General features: G+C 43.0%; 2 protein-coding genes across 12 annotated transcripts in view; one reads left to right on the forward strand and one right to left on the reverse strand.

Annotated features, from left to right (window-relative positions):
* LOC134729165 (golgin subfamily A member 8B-like) overlaps positions 1-25,735 on the reverse strand; it is a 58,515-nt gene that overhangs the window by 10,966 nt on the left and 21,814 nt on the right. For 5 of the 11 annotated variants that reach the window (XM_063597075.1, XM_063597074.1, XM_063597065.1 and 2 more), the window contains 6 exons: positions 14,941-15,079; positions 12,013-12,103; positions 10,745-10,792; positions 9,150-9,198; positions 8,630-8,725; positions 1,122-1,424 (listed from right to left, as the gene is read on the reverse strand). The gene's annotated coding sequence lies outside the window, so the exon portion shown is untranslated. Of the gene's footprint in view, positions 1-1,121; positions 1,425-8,629; positions 8,726-9,149; positions 9,199-9,860; positions 9,926-10,744; positions 10,793-12,012; positions 12,104-14,940; positions 15,080-16,701; positions 16,898-17,546; positions 17,759-25,735 lie in introns of those variants that run through there. The other 6 variants (XM_063597072.1, XM_063597067.1, XM_063597069.1 and 3 more) reach the window with 6 other exon arrangements.
* On the forward strand, positions 19,154-20,621 carry LOC134729170 (amyloid-beta A4 precursor protein-binding family A member 2-like). The gene has a single exon (XM_063597099.1). The coding sequence runs from the start codon at positions 19,644-19,646 to the stop codon at positions 20,610-20,612; it is 969 nt and encodes a 322-aa protein (XP_063453169.1). The 5' UTR covers positions 19,154-19,643; the 3' UTR covers positions 20,613-20,621.

Here is a 25,735-nt window from a genome sequence, read left to right on the forward strand (position 1 = left end):
GGGGGAGGGGAGGGGCTGGCTTTGGCTTTAAAACCTTTAAAGCTTTAAAAAACATATGTGTGTATACTTTATATATATGTGTGTGTCTCTGTGTGTGTATCTATGTGTTCCTCCAGAGCTGTCTTCATTAACTAGCTTCTATGTAAGGTCTATGATTTTGGCCTATATTTTTCATCTTCAAATACTGTACAAAAATTACCCGTATTACCTGAACTGAGATACAGATCCTATAAAAGTGGGAAATCCATAGCATGCTTGATGATTAATGAAGCAGACTATATTATCCAACATTCCAATGAGATAAAATAATCAAAATGATTTCTTTTTTGGAAAAATGTTTCTCTTATTCTCCTACATTGTTGCTGTTTTTTCTTTTTAAACAGGAAACATGGTTAATATCTGTAAAAACACAAAGCTTTTGGGCTGGGTGTGGTGGCTCACACCTGTAATCCCAGCACTTTGGGAGCCCGAGTCTGGTGGATCACCTGAGGTCAGTTAGTGGAAGTGTGAGCCATCACGCCTGGCCGGCTTCATTTCAGAACTCTTTCCCCAGCACTCCATATACTATGAATAATTTCTTTCTTCTTCTTTGGATAGCATTTTAGTCATATCTCTATTACCCCACTTGTCACATGATCATCAGTGGCTCACCCATCCATCTCCCTTGATTGCTCATGAGCTCCTTGAGAAGAGTCTGATTTTCAGCACCTTGAACAGTGTGCGACACATACATGCTTCATACGCAGAGAAGGAAATGATTTCACTACAGTGTAATTATTCCCAGAATTCAATATCTGTATTTCTAAATTGTTCTAGATACTCTGCCAACAACCTGAGAATGTTATGTTTTTTCCCCAAAACTTCCAACCATTATTGTGTGTCTATGGTTATAGTTAACTCAATTGTGATGTCACCTTTGGACAAGCCCATTAACAGTTTCTTTTTTTTTTAGGAGATTTTTAATTTTAATTTTTGATTTTCATTGTTTCTTTTCTGTTTTTTAAATCTAGCAGTGTTTGGTAAACTTCAACATCTCTATATCCCCGTGTCTTTGCCCCTGCTGGTCTCTGCTTGGAATAATGTCTCAAGGTTTTAGTCACCTGGAAAAAATTTCTACTCACCCTTAAAGAATCAGCATCAATAAGCTGGGCATGGTGGCTCATGACTGTAATCCCAGCACTTTCGGGAGGCCAAAGTGGGCGGATCACCTGAGGTCAGTAGTTCCAAGACTAGCCTGCCCAACATGGTGAAACCCCGTCTCTACTAAAAATACAAAAAATAGCTGAGCATGGTGGCAGAGGCCTGTAATCTCAGCTACTCGGGTGGCTGAGGCAGGATAATTGCTTGAACCTGGGAGGCAGAGGTTGCAGTGAGCTGAGATCGTGCCATTGCACTCCATCTTGGGTGACAGAGTGAGACATCATCTGAAAAAAAAAAAAAAAGAAAGAAAAGCTTAAATAATACCTTCTCTGAGAAGCCTTTATATCTTCCTATTCTTTCAGGAAGTGTTGAAAATTCCTCAACTTTTGAAACATTTGTGCCTCTATTACTGTGTATCAGGCAGTGAACTGAGTGCCCAGGATAGAAAGATGAAACTGTAGATCCTGCCCTTACGGAGCTCATGGTCTAGTATGGAAAACAGCCATATGAACAAATAACCACACTATAGGTCTTCAGAGCTCAAGTCCTATCCTAAATACTGCGAAATTAATGTTCTGTGAGGTTTTGAAAGTACTAGGGCCAGAGACAATATGGCTGCTTGGATGACTTTCCATCCAAGTTAACATTCGGCCCTCATCACAAAGGGAATACATGCGTGCATCTTCCTTGCAACCCACCAGTGCCTAACACATCATATCACCACTTTTGAAATCAGGAAACAGGCTCAGAAGTCCAAGAGCTTGACCAAAGTAACTCAGCTGGTAGGTAGCAGAGCCAGGTCAGTATGATTCTTCTTCAATATCCTGCCAGCCACATGGGCAAGTGGCCTCAAAATCAACAAAAGACAAGTAGAGGCTGACATGCATCAATGGAGAGAGGCTCAAAAGGAGGATTTTATACACAACAATAGAACAGAAATGTTCTGGAAGTATATCTGTGGATGTGAAGCAGGAGGGGGCACACCAGGTTTCACCTTGGTCAAGTGAATCTATAATTCCAACCTGGGCCTCGCCGCCCCCCACCCCTCCGAGCTCCAGACTTAGCTATCTGTCTTTCTTACTCTAATATAAAATCCACAGGGCAGGACCTTAATCTCTAGCTTGTTCACACAGATTAAAGCAGAGTCTGGCTTATAATAAGGACCTAATAAATACATGAATGAATAAATAAACTATCAAAGAAGCTAAAGAAACATTCCACATTCTTGCGGGAAGGGATTACCATGAAACAGACCCTAGCAGTCACTTACAAATACAGTTGACCCTCATCATTTGAGTATCCCATATTTTCAAATTAGCTTACTTGCTAAAATGTCTTTCTAATCCCCAAATTAATACTTGTGGCACTTTCAAGGTGGCTCCTGGATAGACACACAGTAGTGAAAACTGTGTCACTCTTTGCACTCGTCCCAAGCTAAGGTCAAACAGTGACCTTGGTCTGCTTGTTTCAGCTCTCATACAAAGATGACCTGAAGACAGAGACAGTAGAGGACACTGCAGGGTAGTGCAAGAAGCTGTGGCTCTGGGACCAGTTGGACGGGGTCTGAATCATAACACTGGCACCTGTTAGTGGAGTGGCCTCAGACAAATCACTTACAATTCTGTACTTCCTTTATTCTTTTGGAAATAAAGAAAATTCAATCTACCAGGATGAGTTGTTTTTAGGAATTAAGATGATAACCTATATGACATATGTATTTATGTACATATTTACCCTGGAAACAAGGGTTTGCTATTTGATTAATTCAGTGTTCCAGGCAACTTTGCAGAATATTACTCCTGCAAATAATAAGAATTGGCTGTAATTAAAGAAATAACAGAGATGTAGACAAAACAATTATTTGGGTGAGCTACAGGCAGTCTTCAAGAAGCTTCTGAAGAAACAGAACTTCAGCAGGCACTTAAGCTGTAGAAAAGGCTTGCAAGGAGATAGAACAGCACCTACAGAGAGAGGTCCAGGTAGGGTCAGGAAATGGCATTTCAGGAAGTCTAGAGCAGTAGAAGATGAGGCCAGAACACGGCGCCACAGTGCTTCTCTGCACCCTGTAGACACCCTGTACTGCAGAACCTCACTCTCTGCATTTAATTCTTGGTTTCTAATTCTCTCTTCCATTAAACTGTGAGCCCCTGAAGGTCAAGGTCTCTAAGAAGAAACCATAGCTACAGTCCTCTAAATTTGAAAACAAGTTATTAAACACAGATACACCCAAGAAGACCGTACAAAAATAATGTTGGATTTCAATTGCAGTCATAGAAATTCACAACTGGTATACATTTGCAATCTGTCCAGGATTTTTCTCTGATGACTGCTGTAACTCTGTCATAAACCCTTTTCATTATTTGAGACACCGAGACATTTGTTAGAATGTTTGGGAAAGACATTCTAAAAGAGCAAGAAAGACCTTGATCTTTTTTGTGTAACTGATTGATTGGTTGACTGACTGAGATGGGATCTCATTATGTAGCCCAGGCTGGTCTGAAACTCCTAGGTTCAAGCGATACTCCTGCCTCAGCCTCTCTAGTGGCTGAGATTACAGGCACACGCCACCATGCTGGGCTCTAGTGTGATGTATTTACGAGGCTTAAACATATGGTTCATTACACAAGGCTGGCACCTCAGAGTAAAGATTTTTTAAAGTTCACTCTAACAGACTTATTTCTCTATATGCAAGATACAATTTTACCACAGTAAAACATAAGGAAGCATACTGATATACATATATGTTACAACAGGATGAAAAAAAGCAATATAATTTTCTCCACAAAAGCTTGCAAAATCCTGGCCAAAACACAGTAAAGAGGATGTTAATCTCACAGCTCACATTTCTCCACTGAGACCCAGGAAAAACAATGCCAGTTTTTGTACAGTCACAAAACTAAGCACTGTGAGAATTGACAAGATTTGGTTAACTTGTATATTCTCCCCACCCTGACAGACAAGTCCCAAAGGAGCCTAGCAGTTTTACCCCAACATTTCAATCTCCTCCAACCTCCAAAATAAAACCCTCACTGTCCAATATCTCAATTTATATTTTCAAACGTCTAAAATCTTAATTGAAACAAAGAGCAGTGCATTAGCTTTGCCGCCATAGAATGCTTGGTATAATTTTACTTAGGCACATCACAGATTGTGCTATTGCCTAAAAACATATGGGTAGAACCAACATTCCTAGAAACCAAACGAATATATTACGAAGGTGAAAGGGAATAGGGAGTGTTGTTTTTAAACAGATAGAACGCTGTGATTGTCCACTCATAGGTTAGGTGTGATCAAATCACATCGTGCTGTACAGCTAAGTATGTCCTATATTGTATGACAAAGTAGGGTAACACATTATTTACTGAGGACCTGTTGGGTACACAGAGGCACACCAGAAGCTGTAAAAGACTTCATTCTTGCCCTCAAGAAACTTCCAAGTTTGTAGACAGCCTGATAGAAGGTAGTCGAAAGCAAATACTTCAAGCACTATCCATCACAGTTACCTTAGGTATTTACGCTACCCTTCTACGAATCTCTGAATATTTCGAGGCCCCCTTTCCTATTTCCCATGGGCTCTATGGCTCAACATTCTTTACAGCCACAGGCTTTTCTGGACTTCACGTTATTATTGAATCAACATTTCTCACTATCTGCCTCCTTCGCCAATTAAAATTCCACTTTACATCCAACCACCACTTTGGCTTTGAAGCCACTGCCTGATACTGACGCTTTGTCGATGTAGAATGACTATTCTTAAACGTCTCTGTCTACTGATGAGGATCCTACTCTTTTAATAGAAACGGTGCCATTGACTTCCAATCAACTAGTTTCCATAATATCCAAAATATTAGATAATATTCCATTATACTCCCAAAACAAATAATGAGTGATGTTCTCTCAAATACACGTATAATCAAATGTGAAATTGAGAAGATGGGGTGACCTTTGACTCAGAGATTGTATTCAGGCCTTTGTAGATGCATTTATTTGACATAATTATGCATTTAAAACATAAGTTAATTTGTCATCAGCCTGAAATTATAGAGGCTTTTATTGGTGAGAAACCTATTTTATATATAATCGTTTACCCATAGAAATGTTTTTGATTAATGTTTATCTGTTAAAGACTTCAGTTCACAATATTTCCCATTAATAGTATATATGTTTTTGGAGTTGATCTGGAGAATTTGAGGACCACGTTCTAATTGCTATCTGAGGCCATTCTGGGAGGACAATTCATTGGCTTTGGGTTGCTGGGGGTTGGAACTTGAAGGCGGGTCTGAGTCTGGAGATCTTGCCACTGACCTTTGGAAAGTCTGTTGATTCTACCTTTGGAAGTGCCTTTACATGCCTTATGGAAGGCCGGGCATGGTGGCTCACGCCTGTAATCCCAGCACCTCGGGATTATTGATGAATAAATCAATTTGGGAAATGCTTGGTAAATTCAACGGGACCTCTCAGAACAATGAATTTATATGGCCACGATATTGTTTTTTTTTGTTTTTGTTTTTTGTTTTTTTTTTTTTTGCAAAGAGCATTCGGAAGACTTTCTAGTGCACCAGTTTGGGAACTGTTGGTGGAGGAATCAGGGTAATTAGGCTTTGGACTATTGCAGGTACAGGTTGTCACTGTATTCAAGGAATTGTTCTTAGTCTTTGTATATATCCGAATTAACTATAGCAAATTAACAAGCAGAAATGTAAGAATTGGGCCTTGGAGGGAGGGAGAGGGCGAGAGAGAGGGGTAGATAGAAGTTTCCTATTTTAACTATGGTTCAATTCTAAGCATTCTAAAATTTCATTGGATTCTTTTAACCATGAATTACAAGGGTGTTTAATTTCGAAGTTCACGTAGCTTTTGGTTAATCTCTTCACTATTAACTTCTAACCTTAACTGCTTCATATTTAAATTATAAATTTTATGGTGTGGATTGTACCAATTGTTTTTCAATCTTCTGACTTGCTTAATGGATTAATACATAATAATGTTTCTCCCACAGTCCACATATGCTTGAGAAGAATACAGAATATCTGATTATTGGGTACAGAGGTCTATATTTGTCCATTACATCACGTCCATTCACGGGTTATTCAAATCTATATATGGGCATTCTGTGTAACTTACTTATGGTAAGCAGGGTATGTTGAAATCTCCAAATACAATGGCAGACTCGTCAATTTCTCCCTGTGGTTTTATCAGTTTTTCCTCTGTATTTTGAGTCTATTTTGATAGGTACATAAAATATGAAAATTGCTACATCCTCCTAATTAACAGTCATTTGGCATCAAGCTGTTACTAATGCTTTGTGTTCCAACATCCTATCTTGTTTGAAACTGAAGCTCCATCAGTTGTTTTGGTTAATGTATACTGGCATATCTTTATCTCTCTCTCTCCTTTATAAAAACTTTCAATCTTTTCACATCCTCATAGTTTCAATAAGATGGATTAGAACAGCTGGATATCGTTTTATTAGTTCCATCTGTCTAACTGGTAACTTTAGTCCATTTACATTTGTTGTGACTCATTTATGTGGACTTCCTTCTGTCACCTTTAGAACTTCCATTTCTCTCACTTTCCAATATAATTTTAATATCTCCTCCTGGGATTCCACTAAGACGTATTTTAGACCTCATTCTGATCTCCCTCTCCCCGCCAACCCCACCAACTTCTGCCCTATCATTTATCCTCATGTCTCTCTGTGTAACATACGGACTTACTTTTCGGAGATAATGGTCTAACCAATTAATCCTTTCTTCTGGTGTCTAATCCATCCACTCGGTTTCTTATTTCAACAATTCCATTTTATATTTCCTTATTTCATTTTATTCTGAGACAGAGTCTCACTCTATCACCCAGGCTGGACTGTAGTGGCACGAACCTGCAGCCCTGGCCTCCTGGGCTCAAGTGATCCTCCCACCTCAGCCTCCTGATTAGCTGGGAGTATAGGCAGGTAGGTGCCCCATACACAGCTTTTTTCTTCTTCTTTTTTTTTTTTTTTGGTTGTGGTGGGGTATTTTTTGGAGAAACGAGTTCTCACCATGCTGCCCAGGCTTGTCTCCAACTCCTGGGCTTATGCCATCCTCCCGCCTCAGCCTCTCAAAAAGTGCTGAGATTACAGGTGTGAGACACCATACCCAGCTATATATTTTATTTCTGTAAGTTCTATTTCATCCATTTTCCTTTCAGGTCTTCCTCATCATTCCTGGTGGTCTTACTGCTCCTGCTTGCTCAATTTTATGAGTCCATCTTTTTCTTATATAATACATTTATTTCACATGTAACTATTTTCTCACAATTCTAATATTTGAAGTCTGTATTCTGTATCTGATAATTCCAAAACCTAAAGTCTTTGGGAAACATTCATTGTTTCTGATAATTCTCAAATATATTGGGTTCACTACTTGAATGCTATGATTTCACTGAATTCATAGTTGCCTGCTTTTAATCTTTGGGAATCCTACAGGCTTAAGTTAGAGATGGTTTCCTAGAAAAAGTATCTGTGTGTGCTTCTGATGAGAGCTGTGGAGACAACTAACAAGAGACCACTTTACCACCGTCTGTAATCCTGACATTCTCTTGGATTCTCTTGGAGAATGTCAGGATTACACAAGCTTCTCAAATTTGGCTCCTCAAACTTGCTCATTTATATACAGAAGACTAGACTGCTTAGTATAGGTGATGACTCACTTCCTCCTACCCTGGAAAAAACAAAACAGATCTCTCATCTGAATGTGATCACAGACTAGGAAATTCTGAAGGTGAATAACTGGAGGCTGTAGGCAGCAGGGAAAGACAGGTGTCTTTCCTGACCATAGAAATAGGTCACAAGCTGCCCTAAAGGCTGTGTGCTCCATCAGGATTTCACTATTTAGCTCAACCAGCAGTCCCTCTGTAAGAGTGAACGGAAGCTTCTTAGAGCACCACGTTGCCTTTAAACCACAAATTCTTGCTAAAAGTCATGGTCATGGTAAAAAACCTATGGCTTTGCAAGGCTTTCTTGGTAATGTCCTAGAATTAAGGTTAAGCCTGCATTTCATGGTAACTGAACAGGAAACCAGCCTGACCAACATCCTTCTCCCCCATGGCTTGCTCTCAGCTCCTCTTGCTTGGGCCTTGGGCAGCCAGACGGTCTGGTTTTAATCCTTGCTCTGCCACCTGTGACCTTGGACAAGTTACCGACCTTCAGTTACCTCATCCACAAGATGCAGATATTAGTAATACCCTCTTTTTAAGTTATTAAGAGGATTGAAAGAGTTAATAAAAAGTAAAAAAAAGACTTGGTAAGCATAGGCACAGAAGGGGGAAAAAAGCAATAATAAAGAAATGATACTTCTATATTTTCTATAGATCATCTTTGTAACAAGAAGAAAACAAACCAAATGAAAATGAAACAAATTCTCTCAAAAAGAATTAAGTCAAGACAGGAAGAAGGCTCGCAAAGTAATATAAAATATATCTTATGGTTTATGGAAAATTCTTAATAGAATACCTTCTTTGCTCCAAGCTGCACTCTGGCTTTGCCTTTGAGTCAGGTGGCATTTCTTTGTACGATGACCGGTTCTGTCGAGTAGGCACTGCTTCAGCCCTACAGGAAGAACAAAACATCTCTAGAAAACAGCAGCATTCCTGATTCCCACTTGAGGAGGCCTAACAAAACGGCATATGCCTCAACAGCAGCACATCAGTGTTAAGAAGTCTGGAGTCAAGGGGAAAAAGTAAAATTGGACCATTTCCAGAATCTCACCAAAAACAACAAACTGATGTTGCAAGTGGCCTACATGAGCAAATTAGAACCTTAAATAAAGGTCACTCTTAATGCCTATCCCAGCATAGATTCAGCAACAAGTACAATCTCATTTTACTGGTTTACCTTTTTCATTCTTGAAAGTAGGAGCTATGAAAAAAAAACACTAAAATTTCTTGAAGAGAACCTTCTACTTACAACCTAACTTACGTAATCGAAACACTCTATTGAGGGTGAAAATTGAGTATTATAAGAAAATAATCACCTGTTTTGTGAGAAGTTCAATACGTAATGCTCCTCCACACAATACATACCTTAGAAAGAAAAAAGGAAACATATAAAATTATCTTGAGAATTATTCCTGCTTAAACAATTTCTACATGCCATTACTAAGAAAGTATGCACACAGTAAACATGAGACGAGAACATGCAAGCATGAACATACTTGTTAGGGATATAGGACTATGGGTAACTTAAAAACTCTGTTGGTATTACTCTCATGTAATTGCTCTGAAATTCTAGTCAACTATTTGCAATGGCTCTTAGAACAGAATACTTTGAATTTTTATGATATCAAAAACTAAGAACTTAGCCAAGTATTCCAAAGAATAGGAATAGTAAGCATACTTAGTAAGTATTCCAAAGAATAGGAATAGTAAGCATACGTAGTAAGTATTCCAAAGAATAGGGGCAGAAGAACGCATTTCTTTAAAGCACTACCTCAGAATTCAATTCAGTAATTCCGATGTTGCCTGTAACATCAGAAAACAACTTCCTTAAAAGCATAGCAAGTTGGATTTACCAAGTTGCTGACCAGGTCACATTCCCTCCTGCCCTCAATCCCATCTTTGTGTTAGACTTTATCTCCAGTTCCATTTTGCTTAGTATTCATGGTGCTCAAGTTGTCACTGTGGACATCAGAGCTTATAAATACATATTGTTCTGGCTCCTCCCTGTACATCTTTCCAAGTCATACCTGCTATTCTCCAAAGTCTGTGAATCTCAATACTAATAACTTGGAAATTCAGTTTAAGGTCCTCTTCAGAAGGTCAGTTAGCTCAAGGCATCACATTTTTCTCAGGACTCTTTAAGAAATACTCCAACCACAGAAAAAGGCCCTTCTTTCTGGTGTCAGGAGCCATTGGCCACAAACACAAATCCAATAGAGTTTCAGCCATTTACCTCCCACATCGTCCCTTCCCTGAAGTTCTAGCTAAAGCAGGAAAAAATAATGAAAACACCACCTGCAGTCACGAATCCTCTAGTTTCCTGGCCAAGATTTCGTATTTCCTTCAAGATACCTCCCAAAGAGGACATGACAAGAGAGGGGCACACAGGGTGCTACAGGTACTGATAAGGTTTTATTTCTTTTTTATATATATATTTTTTGAGACGGAGTTTTTCTCGTCACCAAGGCTGGAGTGCAATGGCACAATCTCGGCCCACTGCAACCCCTGCCTCCTGGGTTCAAGTGATTCTCCCAGCTCAGCTTCCCACGAAGCAGGGGTTACATTACAGGCGCCCGCCACCATGCCCGGCTAATATTTTTGTATTTTTAGTAGAGAAGGGGTTTCACCATGTTGGCCAGCCTGCTCTTGAACTCCTGACCTCAGGTGATCTGCCTGCCTTGGCCTCCCAAAGTGCTAGGATTATAGGCGTGAGCCACCACGCCCAGCCAAAGGTTCTATTTCTTAAGTTTGGTGTTGGGCATATGGATGTATGATTTAATGTTTTAAAAAAGAAAGATACCTGCCTAGTTTTTTGTGTTTTGTTTTTTTTGTTTTAGGCCTGCGTGCTTTATGCGTTACCCCATATGAATCCATAAAGAAGTAGCCATTAGCAAATTCAGGCAATACATACCGGATTCATACTTCAGGAAGACAACCCAGTTGACAACGACAACAGTTTCTATGATAACAAAAGTGAGAGAAAATAGTGACATTAGGGTCATATCAAGAAAGTTCAATCATAAGATATATCCACAAGCAAAAATATACACACAAAAAGCTAAGTACGAAGCTTTTAGAAAACTACTACCATCCTTAGAGTAAGTACAAGAAACTATTCTTTTATGTCTGTTTTTTTCATCAAAATACCGCATATAGCCATAGATTTTAAACCATTACATCTTATCTAGATTCCATTAACATTTCTTCTAGATCACTAACATTTCTTCTAGATTCCATCGTTATTCCTTTGTAAACTTTATTTTTAGTATCTTAAAAATACTTTATTAAATATAACACATACATTCAGAAAGTTACATAAAATATACCTTAAGGTATACCTTAACAAGTTATTGTAAATTATTTGCCCATGTAACCACCAACCTGGTCCTGAAATATATTCCAGCCAGTATCCAAGAAGCCCACAGATGTCCCTTTCAGGTCACACATCCCTACCTCCCACCTGGATGGACTCCTTCCCCTAACCTCTATGTGATCACCTCTTTGTTCTTAATAGTTTTACTGCCCAAGTATGAATCCAGAAATAAGTGTTTCTCTGTTTTCTTTTCATTTTTGTCCCCCTAAGAAGCCTTTTTAGAAGTTTTCTTCCTAATTCTATCCCCATTCCCCATGGAATTTTAACACCACAGATATACTGTATGTCGGTTCATGTTATACGGCCCTTTGGAGGGCAGCAGACCATTATAATAGGTAAGATTTTCCTTCACTCTAAGGACCAATTTTCACTCCACTGCAGGCGATATTGCCTCCACTAAGAGTGTATGCCCTAACCAACATTAGTTTTCCCTATTGTTGAACTCTATATAGAGGAAATTGTACAAAATAGGTTTTGGGGGTCTGGTCTCTTTCGCTTAACATAGTGTTCAAGGTTCACCCATCTTTCCCACATAGCTGTAAGCCATTTTATGAATACCACAATTCTTCATTTTCTTGGAATGAACACTTGGGTTATTTTCTGTTTGGGGTTATGATAAATGATACTGCTCTGAACATTCCAGTGTCTCCTGGTGCCTATGGACTCATTTCTTGTGGAGTATATATCCACAAGATTCCTGAACCATAGTGTATGAGTATCTTCCACTTTACCAAATTGTTTTCCAAAACACTTGTACAAATATACACTCCCATTAGAAAAAGAGTGTCCCGTAACAATTCTCTTACCTTAAAAGATAAGTTAAGCAAAGTATCTCCTATGCCTTCTCTTTCTTTTAAGATCTGAAGATCACTGTGCAAAGGACTAGCAGGGTCAACCCTAAGAATCACAAAACAAAAAACAGTTCAAACAAAAAGATATTTTTTTTTTTCAACTAACTCAAAAATGAACCAATCTGAAAGCTAAAATAGAGCACCTAGGGTAAGTTCAAGAAAGAGAAGATCTTAAGCTGCTCTATATCCTCAGGAAAAACAGAGGTCACTATAGCTTCCAGCTCCTTTAGAATGAATGTCCAAAAGCGATCATAATAGCCTAAATCTAATCTAATAAGGGGGTTCAGAGTTTGCAGTCATTCTAAAGGAAAACAGTCACATGTATATAATTTTCTCAAGAATTCAAAAGAAGTTTAATATGCTTTCCTAAACTTGTATTATTAGTCAAGCAGTTCAAGAACAATTTGCCATGGACGGAACTATGAAAAGTTAAATCACTAAAAAATCGTTATTTTTCCACAACTGTCCTATATATAGATTTCTAATATGACTCCCATCCCCCACTCCCCTTTTTTGATTTTTTGTTTGTTTTAAGAGACAAGGTGTCTCGCTCTCTCACCCAGGGTGGAATATAATGGTGCAATCACAGCTCATGTGCAGCCTTGACCTCTCCAAGCTCAAAAGATCTTCCTGCCTCAGCCTCCCACCATCCATAGTAGCTTGTACTACAGGTGTACTACACCGACATATTTTAAAAGTAATAACATAACTACATCTACAATACGAGTTAATTATATTGCTTTCAAAACTGGGGGAAAAGTCATAAAAATCAACTTGGCAATCATTCTCTGTATAATGAAATATATTACTCTTATTTACTTTCCAACCAATATTATTCAAGCTTGAGCTTTTTCCTAGAAGATAAAAATCAAGCAAGAGTTCACTCTATCAAGAAAATGACAAAAAAATTTTGATGGACCTATAAAAACATTTTCAACACTCAACATTTCAAGAAGTAAAAAAAAAAAAAAAAGACCAATTAAATGAAGCATTATGAAGTTTCAAGAGAATATAAAACTAGACACAAGTCTGGTTCGTTTCCTATTTCTTATCATCTGAAAAACTCTAGCCAACATGTTCAGACCACCATGGACTCCATGATAGCACAGAATTTAGTATGAGTCTATTCCAAACCCCAGCAATTTTTGAAAATGCTAGAAGACACTCAAGGTGACACATTACTAACTAAAAGAGACTTCCATTCATAAGACTACAAGCAAGAATATTACACAGATGGTCTAGTTCACACATTGACACACTGAGAAACACGTGTACCTACATGCAACTGGTTTCAGTTTTGCAGTGTGGGGACTTCTCTAAAGATGAAAACACACGGATCTCTTATCCTAAGACTAAGTAGAAATGGAACTACTTTTTAGTCATGTGAAACTAAAGGTTTTAAAGACTGCACTATACTTTGAAAAAGAAAAAAAATCAAGTTTACGAAGATCTTACTTCCTAGATATGTAACCATGACCTCATTTCCTATCTATAAAATATGAGAAGTTTCTCCTATCTCTAAAATATGAAGAGCACCTGTTTCACACAGCGGCTATGAAGACTAAATGAGAGCATATAGAAAGTATAAAGTACTTAACATAGTATCGGTCATGCAAAAGTGTTCAATAATTTATACTTGTTTTGAAGATAACTCAAACTGGAATCGATCACAAGACACGGAAAGTACAGTAACATTATTTCAAATGCTACAAACTCAGTTTTTTAAATAAGATATGAGAAATTGACTAAATTTCTTTCCTCTGGGAAAAATTACTAATTAAATTAATATATAACTAAGACTGAAGGAGGGAGAGTAATCTATCTGGTTTCAACACTTGGCATCTACTTGCCTAACAATTCATTCCCTGTTTTGGAGAACCTGTGCCCAAGACAAAGTAACTGCTCCTCGGCTTTCATGGAGTTGGTAAATAGCTCTAATACGAGGCAGGAAGTAGTAAGTGTTCAGACAATCATCTGACGTTTCACTACTCTGTCTGAGCATTTCATGTATATACACACATCATTCTCATTGACTTTTCATAGCAGTCATCCAAAAGGTATGTACTATCTATCCATACTTTAGACTTGAGCAAAGTGAAACCAAAAAAGGTGTGTTTGTCACCAAACTCAGTGTTCCTTTCACATCCTGCCGCTTCACATAAAAGAGATGTTAAGTCAAAAGAGAAGAATTAGTTTTGATTTGGTTACAGCAGGATGGACCAAAGTCAGCTTCATGAAGGAGAAATAATTTGAGTTGTGTTTTGTAGGAGAGAATGAATGTGAATATACAGATGCCACGGAAGGAAAGTAAGCAGAGAAAACAGCATAAACAGGCTGGAAAGGGGCATATACAGGGATCAGCAGGTGGTTCCAGGATGTGAACAGCAGATGAACAGGGTAAAAAGTGGCTGTTCATAGATGAGAAAGATAACCTTGGGCAAGAGAACATATGACCGTGGCTAGGGACGGTGGCTCATGCCTGTAATCCCAGCACTTTGGCAGGCTGAGGTAGGAGGATCGCGTGAACTCAGGTGTTCAAGACCAGCATGGTCAACATAGTGAGACCCCATCTCTACTAAAAATCTAAAAAATTAGCCTGGTGTGGTGGCTCATGCCCATAGTCCAAGACACTTGGGAGGGTGAGGCAGGAGGATCACTGGAGCCCGGGAGATCAAGGCTTCAGTGAACTATGATTGTGCCACCGCACTCTAGCCCAGGCGACAGAGCAAGACCCTGTCTCAAAACCAATAAACATGTGACTGAATCTACCACTAAGGCAGGAATGGAGGAGAGCAGCTGAGATTGGCATGTTCATGAATTGCCTGGTATTAACTATAATTACTTAAACAAAAATCCAGGCTCTAGCTATTTATACACACTTACGCAGTTAAATGCTCTTGCCTTTCAGTCTTCCTAATTTCTCTAATATTGCCAAATTTTCTTTTGCAATTCCTTCATCCTCCAACTTTTTCCCACTAATGGGCTCTGCTTTCATCTCGTAGTGATCTAAGTCTTCTATATCCTGCAAAAAGAAGAAAAATGTTAGCTTATTCAACCTATTTTTCTTCAGCAGTTTCTTATGCCAAAAGTTAAATTATTCTTGACTCAATGGGGGACAAGAAACAGAATATATCTATCCTACGGGGAGAGAGAAAAAGCCCCCACATTCCATTCAAGAGGCTCCCACCTTCTATATCCTACATTTTATTTAAAAGCTAGACTCTGGGTAAAGCAGATTTCAAAGCTTTACAAAGTCATAACTATTATGAAATAAGCCATCATTTATTTATTTACTTCTTTAATTTTTATTTCCTTTTTTAAAACAGAGTCTCACTCTGTCACCCAGGTGGGCGCATACAGGGGTGATCTCTGCTCACTACAAACTCTGCCTCCCAGGTTCAAATGATTCTCATGCCTCAGTCTCCTGAGTAGCTGGGATTACAGACATCTATCACCACGCCCAGCTATTTTGTTTATATTTTTAGTAGAGACAGGGTTTCACCATGTTAGTGTTAGTACCAGCCTATCCGGGGCTTTATAAAGTTAAGAAAAGAGCCTGCATGCATGCTGAAGGCTGTGTGACCACAGGGCTTTTAAAGGATGCTTCTGTGTTCCCAGAGTTAGGTGGGAGCTCTTGGAAGGATCTCTTTTATCCCAGTGCTCTTGCTAAGAATGGAAAGCCCCTCTGCATAACTGCAGTAGCTGGTGCGATCCTCTGTTGACCTGCATCAGAGCCTGGGAAGTTGTGGTCTGCAAAGCTCACCTCTCATAATGGGATGCCACTAAATAGTATCCGAAGTTGATATACCCAGAAAGAGAGTTCAAAAATTATTTATAGAGGTGGAAAATAATCACCAGTAGAATTAAAATCAGAAACGACAAAGTTGGTCAGTGGAGTGGGGAAGTCCAGATTGGGGAATGTGATGTTTCATTATAAGGTCTTTCAGCATTTGCTTACTTTGGTCTGAGTGAAAGAATTGCCTCATTTTTTTGAGGGCCATGTACAGCAAAGGACTCGCCATCTGTCAGACACAGTGGTCAGTTCTGGCAAGGCAGAGTTGGAGGTTCCTGTCCTCAGGTGGGTGGGCAGGGACGGCAGCTTGCCGTAAGGTATCCAACAGCACCAGCGGCAGGAAATGAAAAGTGCTCAGTGATTGGTGGGATAGTGGTGTCTAGCACAATGATTCCTGCCAAAATCTTAATGGTGGCTGGGCATAGTGGCTCAAGCTTATAATCCCAGCACTTTGGGAGGCTGAGGTAGGTGGGTCACTTGAGGTGAGGAGTTCAAGACAAGCCTGGCCAACATGGTGAAACTCTGTCTCTACTAAAAAAATACAAAAATTAGCTGGGCGTGGTGGCACGCGCCTGTAATCCCAGCTACTCCGGAGGCTGAGGCAGGAGAATTGCTTGAACCTGGGAGGCAGAGGTTGCAGTGAGCAAAGATTGTGCCACTGCACTCCAGGCTGGCCAACAGAGCGAGACTCTATCTCAAAAAAATAAATAAATAAAACCACAAAAACAAACAAAAAAAAAACTCAATGGTGTGTAATAAATGAAAATGCTGCCCCAGTCAGATGGGACTAGCATTTTTCAGCAACTTTCAAGGTCTTGTGTCACAGGAATGAAGATCCGAGTATTTCCCACCTGTGGAGGGGGCTGGTGAAGGAGTTTTCAGTCCCGGGCACCCTGGGCTGTGCTGAAAGCCTCTGCGTCACACTGCATGAGTTATTGGGAAAGAGAGCTCCCACTGTTCTCTTTTAACCCTTGTCCTTTTGTACCACAGCAATTGCTTTCCTGGAGATCAGAACCATGGCTGGGTTTAACATCATCTTTGGAAATCCTAAAAGGCAATGAAGCGACTTTTCTCTTTTCATTTTTTTTTTGGATACAGCTGTGTCAGTTTGAAATTTTATTTTCGTATCAGTTCTAATAGTGTGTCTGCTTGACATAGTTTCTATTAAATGGGCTTGATATGAAGTTACTTAAAAATTCAAGTATTTAGAGTTTCAGGGCCCATCGTCTTGATTTTTGGGGCAATACCTCAATTTCATACTGTGTTATTCTTTTCCAGAGAGATGGGTCACTGAATAACTTACATTTTATGGTTGTTTTATGAGAAACTATTTCTGGTTATAAATGGTAAACATCTAGGTTTTGCAGTAAGAAATAATTGATTATGTTAGAAAAAAAGAACCATAAGAAGATGTGTTTTTAATTTTGACTTCCTGTAAGTACCTTCTGGAGCAGAAGGTTTTCTCTTTGTGGATTCTGCATCTTGGATGTGGGGACTCTGTTGCACTGAGCTGTGCTCTGTGGGGAGGAGCCTGTGGCAGAACAGTTTGGGTTCTGCTGGCCGCCTTTCACTCTATTCAGGGAGGCTGGGTCCCAGAGAAAGATGACAGCAGTTAGGTCTTGTTGGGAAAAAAACGCGGCTACCAACCCTGGACCATTTTGCTTCCCCTGAACAAATAAGATAGTCATTTGCCTACTTTTGGGGACGGTGCCTGTGCTTTGCACAGGACGAGGTGGCAGCTGGCTTGCCTGCTGGCCTGCTTCCTGGAGATAGGATGCTCAGACCCACCGCTGCTCTTCAGGGGTCGTGGAAGGAATTAATGCACTTCCTTCTGTCCCCCAATCTCTGTCCCTCTACGTGTCTCTGGAGCTGAGCATGTATTCTTTTTCTTTCTTCATCTCAGTAGAGCTTTTAAATTAAATAGATGTTGCTTAAGCCATTCAGAAATGTTTCACATTTTAAAAAACAAAAGGTAGTTGCTGCCATGATTCCTTTGCCCACCCCTACACCGTGTCGTTGTAGGACAGTCCCCACTTGGCTGTACTGAGCCCGTCTGGAAGTGTTTCTCATTCTAATCAGAATGGAACAGTTTCAGTGCAGACTATAGGTTCATGTTAGTGATGAACTTGGGTGGAGATGGGGACACCGCTTGTTCTTTCCTCCTGGACTCTCATCCAGGGTTCTGAGCTGCCAGGGGCCTGGCCACTCCCACCCTGAGCCCTGCCTTGGCTGAGCTGATCACCGCTGCATGTCCCAGGCTGCCGGTCTGCCTGTCACCTGCAGTGCACATGTGTGTGCATGTGTGTGCATACGTACATGCACCACACACATACCATGCCCACCTCATACACACCACACACATACCCCATACACACCACACACCAACCACACACATTACACACACTGCATACATATCACACACCACAAACACTACACCATGCACACAAAACATACATACACGCTCAAGCCTTCCATACTACACTCCACACACACCACACATCACACTCCACACACACCACACGCACATATCACATTCACATCACACCACACCACATACCACACACAGTACACTCCACACACCACACCCTCCAGGACGCCCCGCCACCATACACACACAAACACCACACACCCACACCATACTACACATTTACCACATACACACCACACACACTGTATCTCATGAACACACCACACACCCCCGCCACACACATTTGCATGCAAACTACTCATTGAATGAATCTGAATGATTTAGTTTTCCCCAAATTAATACTGCCTGCCTGTGCACCCCTGGCTGTCCTGGCCGGCACATCCCCTGGTCCTGCCCTCCCTTGGGTCAGCACCGCCTCCTGTGTCTCAGGTGTCTCTGGCTGTGCCCTGTGGCGTGCTCATGTCCTGATCTTGTGGGAGGCTGGCTCCTCTGCTCCAGTGGCTGCCTTCCTGGAGGAGACCAGCTTGTTTGTCACCTCTCCTGATGACCAGAGCAGCAGCCCACGGGGGAAGTCCTGCTTCCTCCCTTCGCTGTCTGCCCTTCCCCACAGGTTGTTTTGTCTCAGTGCTGACATCTCCCCAGCTAGAAGAGGAGACCCTCAAAGGTGCACAGGTGGATTTGATTATAATGCTGGTGAATATTAAATGCGTTTTGGTGAAACACTCAACCAGTACATACATCTTTAATAAAGTAAAATGTCCAGGCCCCCTCTGCTCCCACCTCTCTCTCCCCTCCCACCTCTCTCCCCCTCTCCCCTCCCCAGAGGACGTGGCTGACAAGCCTTTGAGGGGTTTCCCCTTTCTGTGTGCCTTTGCGTGTATGTATGGGCTGGGCGGTGTGTGTATTCTCTAGACATCTTGACGGACCTGTAACTGGGATCTACACACGTGTGCTTGCTGTAGCTCACTTGCCATTTTCCCTCAAAAATAGGCCTGTAAAATCCCTCACTGTAGTGCGTGTTGCCCTGCCTCTTTAAAAACGCCACCAACTCTTCCAGCACGTGAACTCTGCCGTCACTTTTTTAAACATTCTCTTATTTATGGGTACTTAGGTTGTTTCCAGTTTTTTAAGAGATTGCAGCAATGAAAATCTTCAGCTATCATTTTTCACAGTGCTGTGGGAGAACGTGGTTGGAGGTGCTGTGGCGGTGGAGTGGCCCCATACGTGGCCAGGCTTTGTGGGGTTCTGACTCTGTCCTTGCCAATGTTCCTCCCCACAGTGGCTGCCTCTGGGGAATGATGGCTGTGTGAGCGCCCGCCATGCCCCACCAGAAGAGTCTACCGTGGCCCACCGGAAGCGTCTACCATGGCCCACCAGAAGCGTGAGAGCGCGGGGAGCAGCATGTTGGACCACAGGGCAAGGCCGGGTCCTGTCCCCCACCACCAGGAGCCCGAGAGCGAGGACGTGGAGCTGCCCTTGGAGGGCTATGTGCCCGAGGGCCTGGAGCTGGTCGCCCTGCGGCCAGAGAGCCCCACGCCCAAGGAGCAGGAGTGCCACAACCACAGCCCCGATGGGGACTCCAGTTCCGACTACGTGAACAACACCTCTGAGGAGGACGACTATGACGAGGGCCTCCCTGAGGAGGAGGAGGGCATCCCCTGCCACATCCGCTACTGCCCCGAGGACGAAAGCTACCTGGAGGGCATGGACTGCAACGGGGAGGAGTACCTGGCCCACGGCGCGCATCCTATGGACACTGACGGGTGCCAGGATGCAGTGGACTGGACGGCCTGGGCGGGCCTGCACCCCCATGGTCACGGGGCTAAAGGCAGCCAGGACTACCCTGATGGCCAACTGCCCAACATGGAGGATGTGTCCTCCGTCCTGGAGGCCCACGACCAGGAAGAAGACGGTCACTACTGTCCCAGCAAAGAGGGCTACCAGGACTACTACCCTGTGGAGGCTAACGGGAACACCGGCGCTTCTGCCTACCCCCTGAGGTGCGGGGACGGGGACCTGGAGGACCAGGAGGACCAGGAGGAGGACATCGACCAGATTGTGGCAGAGATCAAGATAAGCCTGAGCATGACCAGCATCACCAGCACCAGTGAGGCCAGCCCCAAGCATGGGCCTGAGCCAGGGCCTGCAGACTCTGCAGAGGCCTGCCCACCCATCAAGGCCAGCTGCAGCCCCAGCAGGCAAGAGGCGAGGCCCAAGTCGCCGAACCTCCTTCCCGAGGCCAAGCACCCCGGAGACCCCCAGAGAGGCTTCAAGCCCAAGACCAGGACCCCAGAAGAGAGGCTGAAGTGGCCTCACGAGCAGGTAGGACTCTAGCTGTCCCGGGGAAGGGAGCAGAGGGGCCCTACAGCAAGGGACCTCAGGGTACAGGCCTCGAAGATGCTGAAGCGAGGCGGTGGGGGGTGCTGGGTGCCTTATAGTTCTAATGGTGGCTGAGCTCTTCATTGGTCCAGTTGGGAGACATGTTGCGTGGATGCTCCAGCCACTCTTAAGCTCACCGCTCAGACTCAGGACTAAAGCCGGTTGAGGGCTGAGGGGCAACTCGTGTCTCACAGAAGACACCCCTCCTCCCACCCTAGAAGACAGGTTCAATTTCTTGCCCACCGCCCTGGGTCTGCTCATGGTGGGGCAGTATGTGTGGGAGAGCCCCTCAATCCTCAGGGGTGTACTCAGACCAGCAGGGCAGTGGCAAAGACGTGGGGGTGCTGGTGCTCACCCACTGCTGCGGCCAGTGTTGGGTGGCCTGGTGGCTGGGGTCGGGGCCAGAGTGCATTTCACAATGGACGGGTGTCTGAAAGCTGGGGGGCCTTGGCCTGACGGGCAATCAGCTGTGAATACCTATTTGGAAAAGGATTTTTTGAAGGCTTGACAAAACCTCGGGGAAGAAACGCATGCTAATGAGGGCAGTGGATGTCAGCATAACTGTATTTTAATTATAGCAAAGTCAGCGTGCATTCTAATAAACACATTTGAAAAGCCGCCTTCCAAAAAAAGCCTCACTGTGAGTATATAAAGAAGATGTGATTATTGGACTCGGGTGAAGGAACTTCTATTTGGCCAATTATGTGGACTGCTTTCATATTTTTTAAAGCCTTAACTACTATTTTTTTCTGAGAATTCATGAATGTGTGTGTGTGTGTGTGTGTGTGTGTGTGTGTGTGTGTGTGTGTGTGTGTCTCTGTGTACTGAGAGCTTGGGTTTGCAATGGAAATCATATTGACTCCTGGATTTTCAGCACTTGTATTTTAATGTCTCGTCTTCTCTCTAAAGAACATTAAGTGTCAGTTGACTTCACTTTGGGGGTGTTCCTGTCATGCACAGCAATTCCGTGTTTACAGGGGGCTGTGGGATGCATAGGAAGTCCCATGGTGATGGCAGGCATGGGAATTTTACCCCAAGGGACTATGGTAATAGGGGGCTGACCAAGAATAACTCCTAATCCTATGTCAGATAATACCATGAGCAGCTCAGGAAAACTACGCACAACTCAGACATGTGCAGAAAGGAGATGTGGAATGAAATGGAGCCCCGTGGCCTGATAGAGGCCTCCAGGACCTGCCACACCCACGTCTGCCCCCAACTCCCCAGTCAACCTTCACAGAAGAGAAGCTCATCTCTCTCCAGCTGAGACCAAGCCAAGGCCCAAACTGTTGTAGCTGACGGATGTTTGGGCTAGGCTCATAGAAGCTGTTCCGCTCCTGCAGTGTCAACAGCTGCCTGTGGTCCAGGCTTCTGTCTGGTCCTGGTCCTTTTTTTTTTTTTTTTTTTTTTTGAGATGGAGTCTTGCTCTGTTGCCCAGGCTGGAGTGCAATGGCATGGTCTCAGCTCACTGCAATCTCTGCCTCCCCGGCTCAAGCAGTTCTCCTGTCTCAACCTCCCGAGTAGCTGGGATTACAGGTACCCGCAATCATGCCCGGCTAATTTTCGTATTTTTGTAGAGACAGGGTCTCACCATGTTGGCCAGGCTGGTCTAGAACTCCTGACCTCAGGTGATCCACCCACCTCAGCCTCCCAAAGTGCTGGGGTTACAGGTGTTAGCCACCGCACTCAGCCTTGAAGAGACACTGGGCCTTTTAAGAGACACTGGGTGCTGACTCACTTCTGGGTCTGCCCCATGGCTGGCCCGCCGGGTGTGCTCTGGGTGCAGCCAGGCTGTGCAGGTCAGGGAGCCTGAGCTGCACTTAAGGTGGGGAGACATCGCTCCCCAAGAGCTGCTCGGGTGCGACGTCAGGGTGGAGGCTGTTGCTGTGTGTGGCGGCATCACTCATTTACCCTCGTCTCATCAGCCTCTGTCCTTCGGCTCACCTGCTTGCAGGTGGCCTCTGATTCTGCCTCTGGAGCCTGCCTGCCCCCTCTTGATTCATTCATTGGGTTCCAAGTATGTGAACAATAGCATACTAGACACTTTTAGAAATATTTGTGTTCATCTTCAAGAGAGGGGGGTCATCCAGCCATTCCCCAGCCCTCAAAACCCACTCCACAGACAAAGCAGTGGCAGGTCAGGGCTCCTCTTGCTCTTCTGAGCTGCTGGCATAGCGAACACGGTACAAAAGAAAAGGATTTCACATGCAATAGAATTTCATTCACCCTGAAAAGGGAAGGAAATTCTGACACAGGCTACAATATGGATAAACCTTGAGGACATCCTGCTAGAGCCAGTCACAAAAGGACAAGTACTGTGTGATTCCACTTCTCTGAGGCACCCACAGTAGAGTCACAGAGACAGGAAGTAGAATGGGGGTGGCCAGGGGCTGGAGAGAGCAGGGAGTGGGGAGCTGGTGTTTAATGGGTGCAGAGGTTCAGTTGTGAAGATGGAAAAGTTCTGGAGATGCATGGTGGTGAAGATGGCACAACAGTGTGAATGTACTTAATGCCACTGAACTCTACACCTAAAAATGGTTAAGATGGTAAATTTTACATTATGTATACTTACCACAATAAAAGAAATAAGAAATAAAAGGTTTTTGGATGATGAACGGGCTCGAGCCAATTTGGACCCTCTAAAGCTAAGTTGAGCCAGTCTGAACCCATGTAGCCAGAATCACACTGGATTAGGCTGTTCTAGCACTTCACGTGGTGAGAATGGGGGAGAGAGAGAGAGATTGATTGACTGATCAGGGGGCTGTGCAGGGGGCGTGCTACACACTTGTAAACAGCCAGATCTCTTGTGAACTCAGAGCAAGAGTTCACCTATCACCAAGAGGATGGCCCAAGTCATTCATGAGAGATTTGCCCCATGATCCAGACACTTACCTCCCACCAGGCCCCACCACCAGCATTGGGGATTGCATTTCAATATGAGATTGAGGTGGGGACAAATATCCAAACTGTATCACCCACAAAGAAGCAAAAACATTTTGGGCCAAATCAAAACTATTTTGATGTAGCCACAGTAGGGATGAGCTGTGATTACACCCATTCAGGCCTGTGGACCTGCGGACCTGGCGTGTGTGGTCGTGGGGCGGTGGGTGGGCACATCCCTGGGAGGTTTCAGGAGGACATTCAAGACCAAAATGAGCCATGAGTAAATAATACAACCACATCCTGAGTGGGAGTGGGGGAGCCTCCCCTTCTCTCCTAGGTCTTGTATGGGTCATGATCCCACCTTGGCAGGAGTGGAAGGAACACAGATCCTACAGGCTGTGGCTTATAGTAAAGTGACTGTGGGCATGCCTTGTGAGTGTCATTAAAATAAACAGATATCGTTAAATCCACCATCAAATAACAGCGATTTCTGCTATCCTTTCACCTTTTCCACAACTTCAAATATCCCAGATATTCTACTGTGTATATTCCTAAAAGTAGACAGGTAGATTTAGTGAAGTTAACTGGATCATTGGTACCTTCTTTATAGATCATCTGGTGAAACTTGTTTTTCAAATTATGAGTTGTAGGCCTTTGTTTTAATGTCTGTAGCCTCAGGCAGTTCCATCGAGACTAAACTCAGTTTTTTTCTTATTAGGACTAATCTTATTGACCGGAACTGTGGACTCCCCATATTAGGAGAACAGAGATCTGGCCTATGTGAATGAGTGGAAGTTAAATACTGTAGAAAATGCCCTCTGGAAACTGAAATCTAATGCTGACTTACTATTGGTCATTTAATTTCCTTCTGGCTTGGGCACTATTGTTACATTCATTTTTCAGATGTCAAGCTAGTTTTCTCAGAATGTGTGCAGGGCTCGAGGCTGAGTGTGGAGGCCACTGGGTGAATACAGGAGAGGTCACAGGTCAAGCCTCCTGAGAGAACTGCAGACTTGAGCCTTCCATAGAGCCATGTGAATGATTTTTAGCCCCAGTAGGTTGCTGTCATTAAACTATGCACACAGGGCTTCTTGCTTTTAAGTTAGCAGGATGGAAAAATTGCAGGTGTTTGCAGCAAACATGAAGAACCCGCCATGCTGGCCCCTAAGCAATGGTATTAGAAAGGGTTGGTGAAGATTTTCTCATTTGAGAACTGAACAAAACCAAATGGAATTCTCCCTAGTTCTGCAGCTCTGGGGGCTGTAAGCGGCGGAGCTTCCACCTTCCCCACAAACGGACCCAGAGTGGCACCTGGTATGTGAGGCAGGTGACCAGGAGAAGGGGGTGTCAGTGGTTGATGGGCAGCTGCCTCCGCTGCCTGGTTGACCCAGCCCCTTCCTGGGTCATCTCCCACTTTGCCTGGGTGTCAGTCACTGGAGGGTTAGCTCAGTACAAGCTGGCGGGTGACCTCCGTAGAGCTTAGGTGAAGGGGCTCTCACAGGGCAGTATGTTTGAGACCCTTAGAGGGCTCTCCTTACTCTTGCTTCTCCCATTATTTTTAAATTGTAGTAATACACTTGTAACATAAAGTTTACCATTTTAAAGTGTACAATTCAGTGGCATTTAGTACAATGTTGTGCAACCACCTGATATTTAGTTCCAGAACGTTTTCACTGCCCCCAGAGGAGACCCTGTACTTATTAAGCAGTCACTCCCCATTCTTCCCTCTCCCCCCAGCCCCCACAATGAAAACTCTTTTTTTTTCACACTTTGGATTTGCCTATTCCGGATATTCCATAAAGACGGGATCAGACAATATGTGCCCTTTAGTGTCTGGCTTATTTCACCAACATAATGTTTTCAGGGTTCATCCCTGTTGTAGCACGTGTCAGTACTTTGTTCATTTTTGTGGCTGAATGATATTCCACTGAATGGCTATGTTTTTATTTTCATTTTTACTTTTTGAGATGGAGTTTCACTCGTGGCCCAGGCTGGAGTGCAGTGGTGTGATCTCGGCTCACTGCAGCTGAAGGGCTATATTAAGTTTTATTTATCCATTCATCCACTGAGGGACATTTGAGTTGTTTCTACCTTTTGATTAATGTGAATTCTGCTGCTGTGACCATGTGTATACAAGCTTTTGGGAAATTTTATTTGGCTAGTCGTAACTTTAAGTTTTGTTTTGGCTATTTATT

This window comes from Pan paniscus, chromosome 16 (assembly GCF_029289425.2).
Source record: "Pan paniscus chromosome 16, NHGRI_mPanPan1-v2.0_pri, whole genome shotgun sequence".
Lineage (NCBI taxonomy): Eukaryota > Metazoa > Chordata > Mammalia > Primates > Hominidae > Pan > Pan paniscus.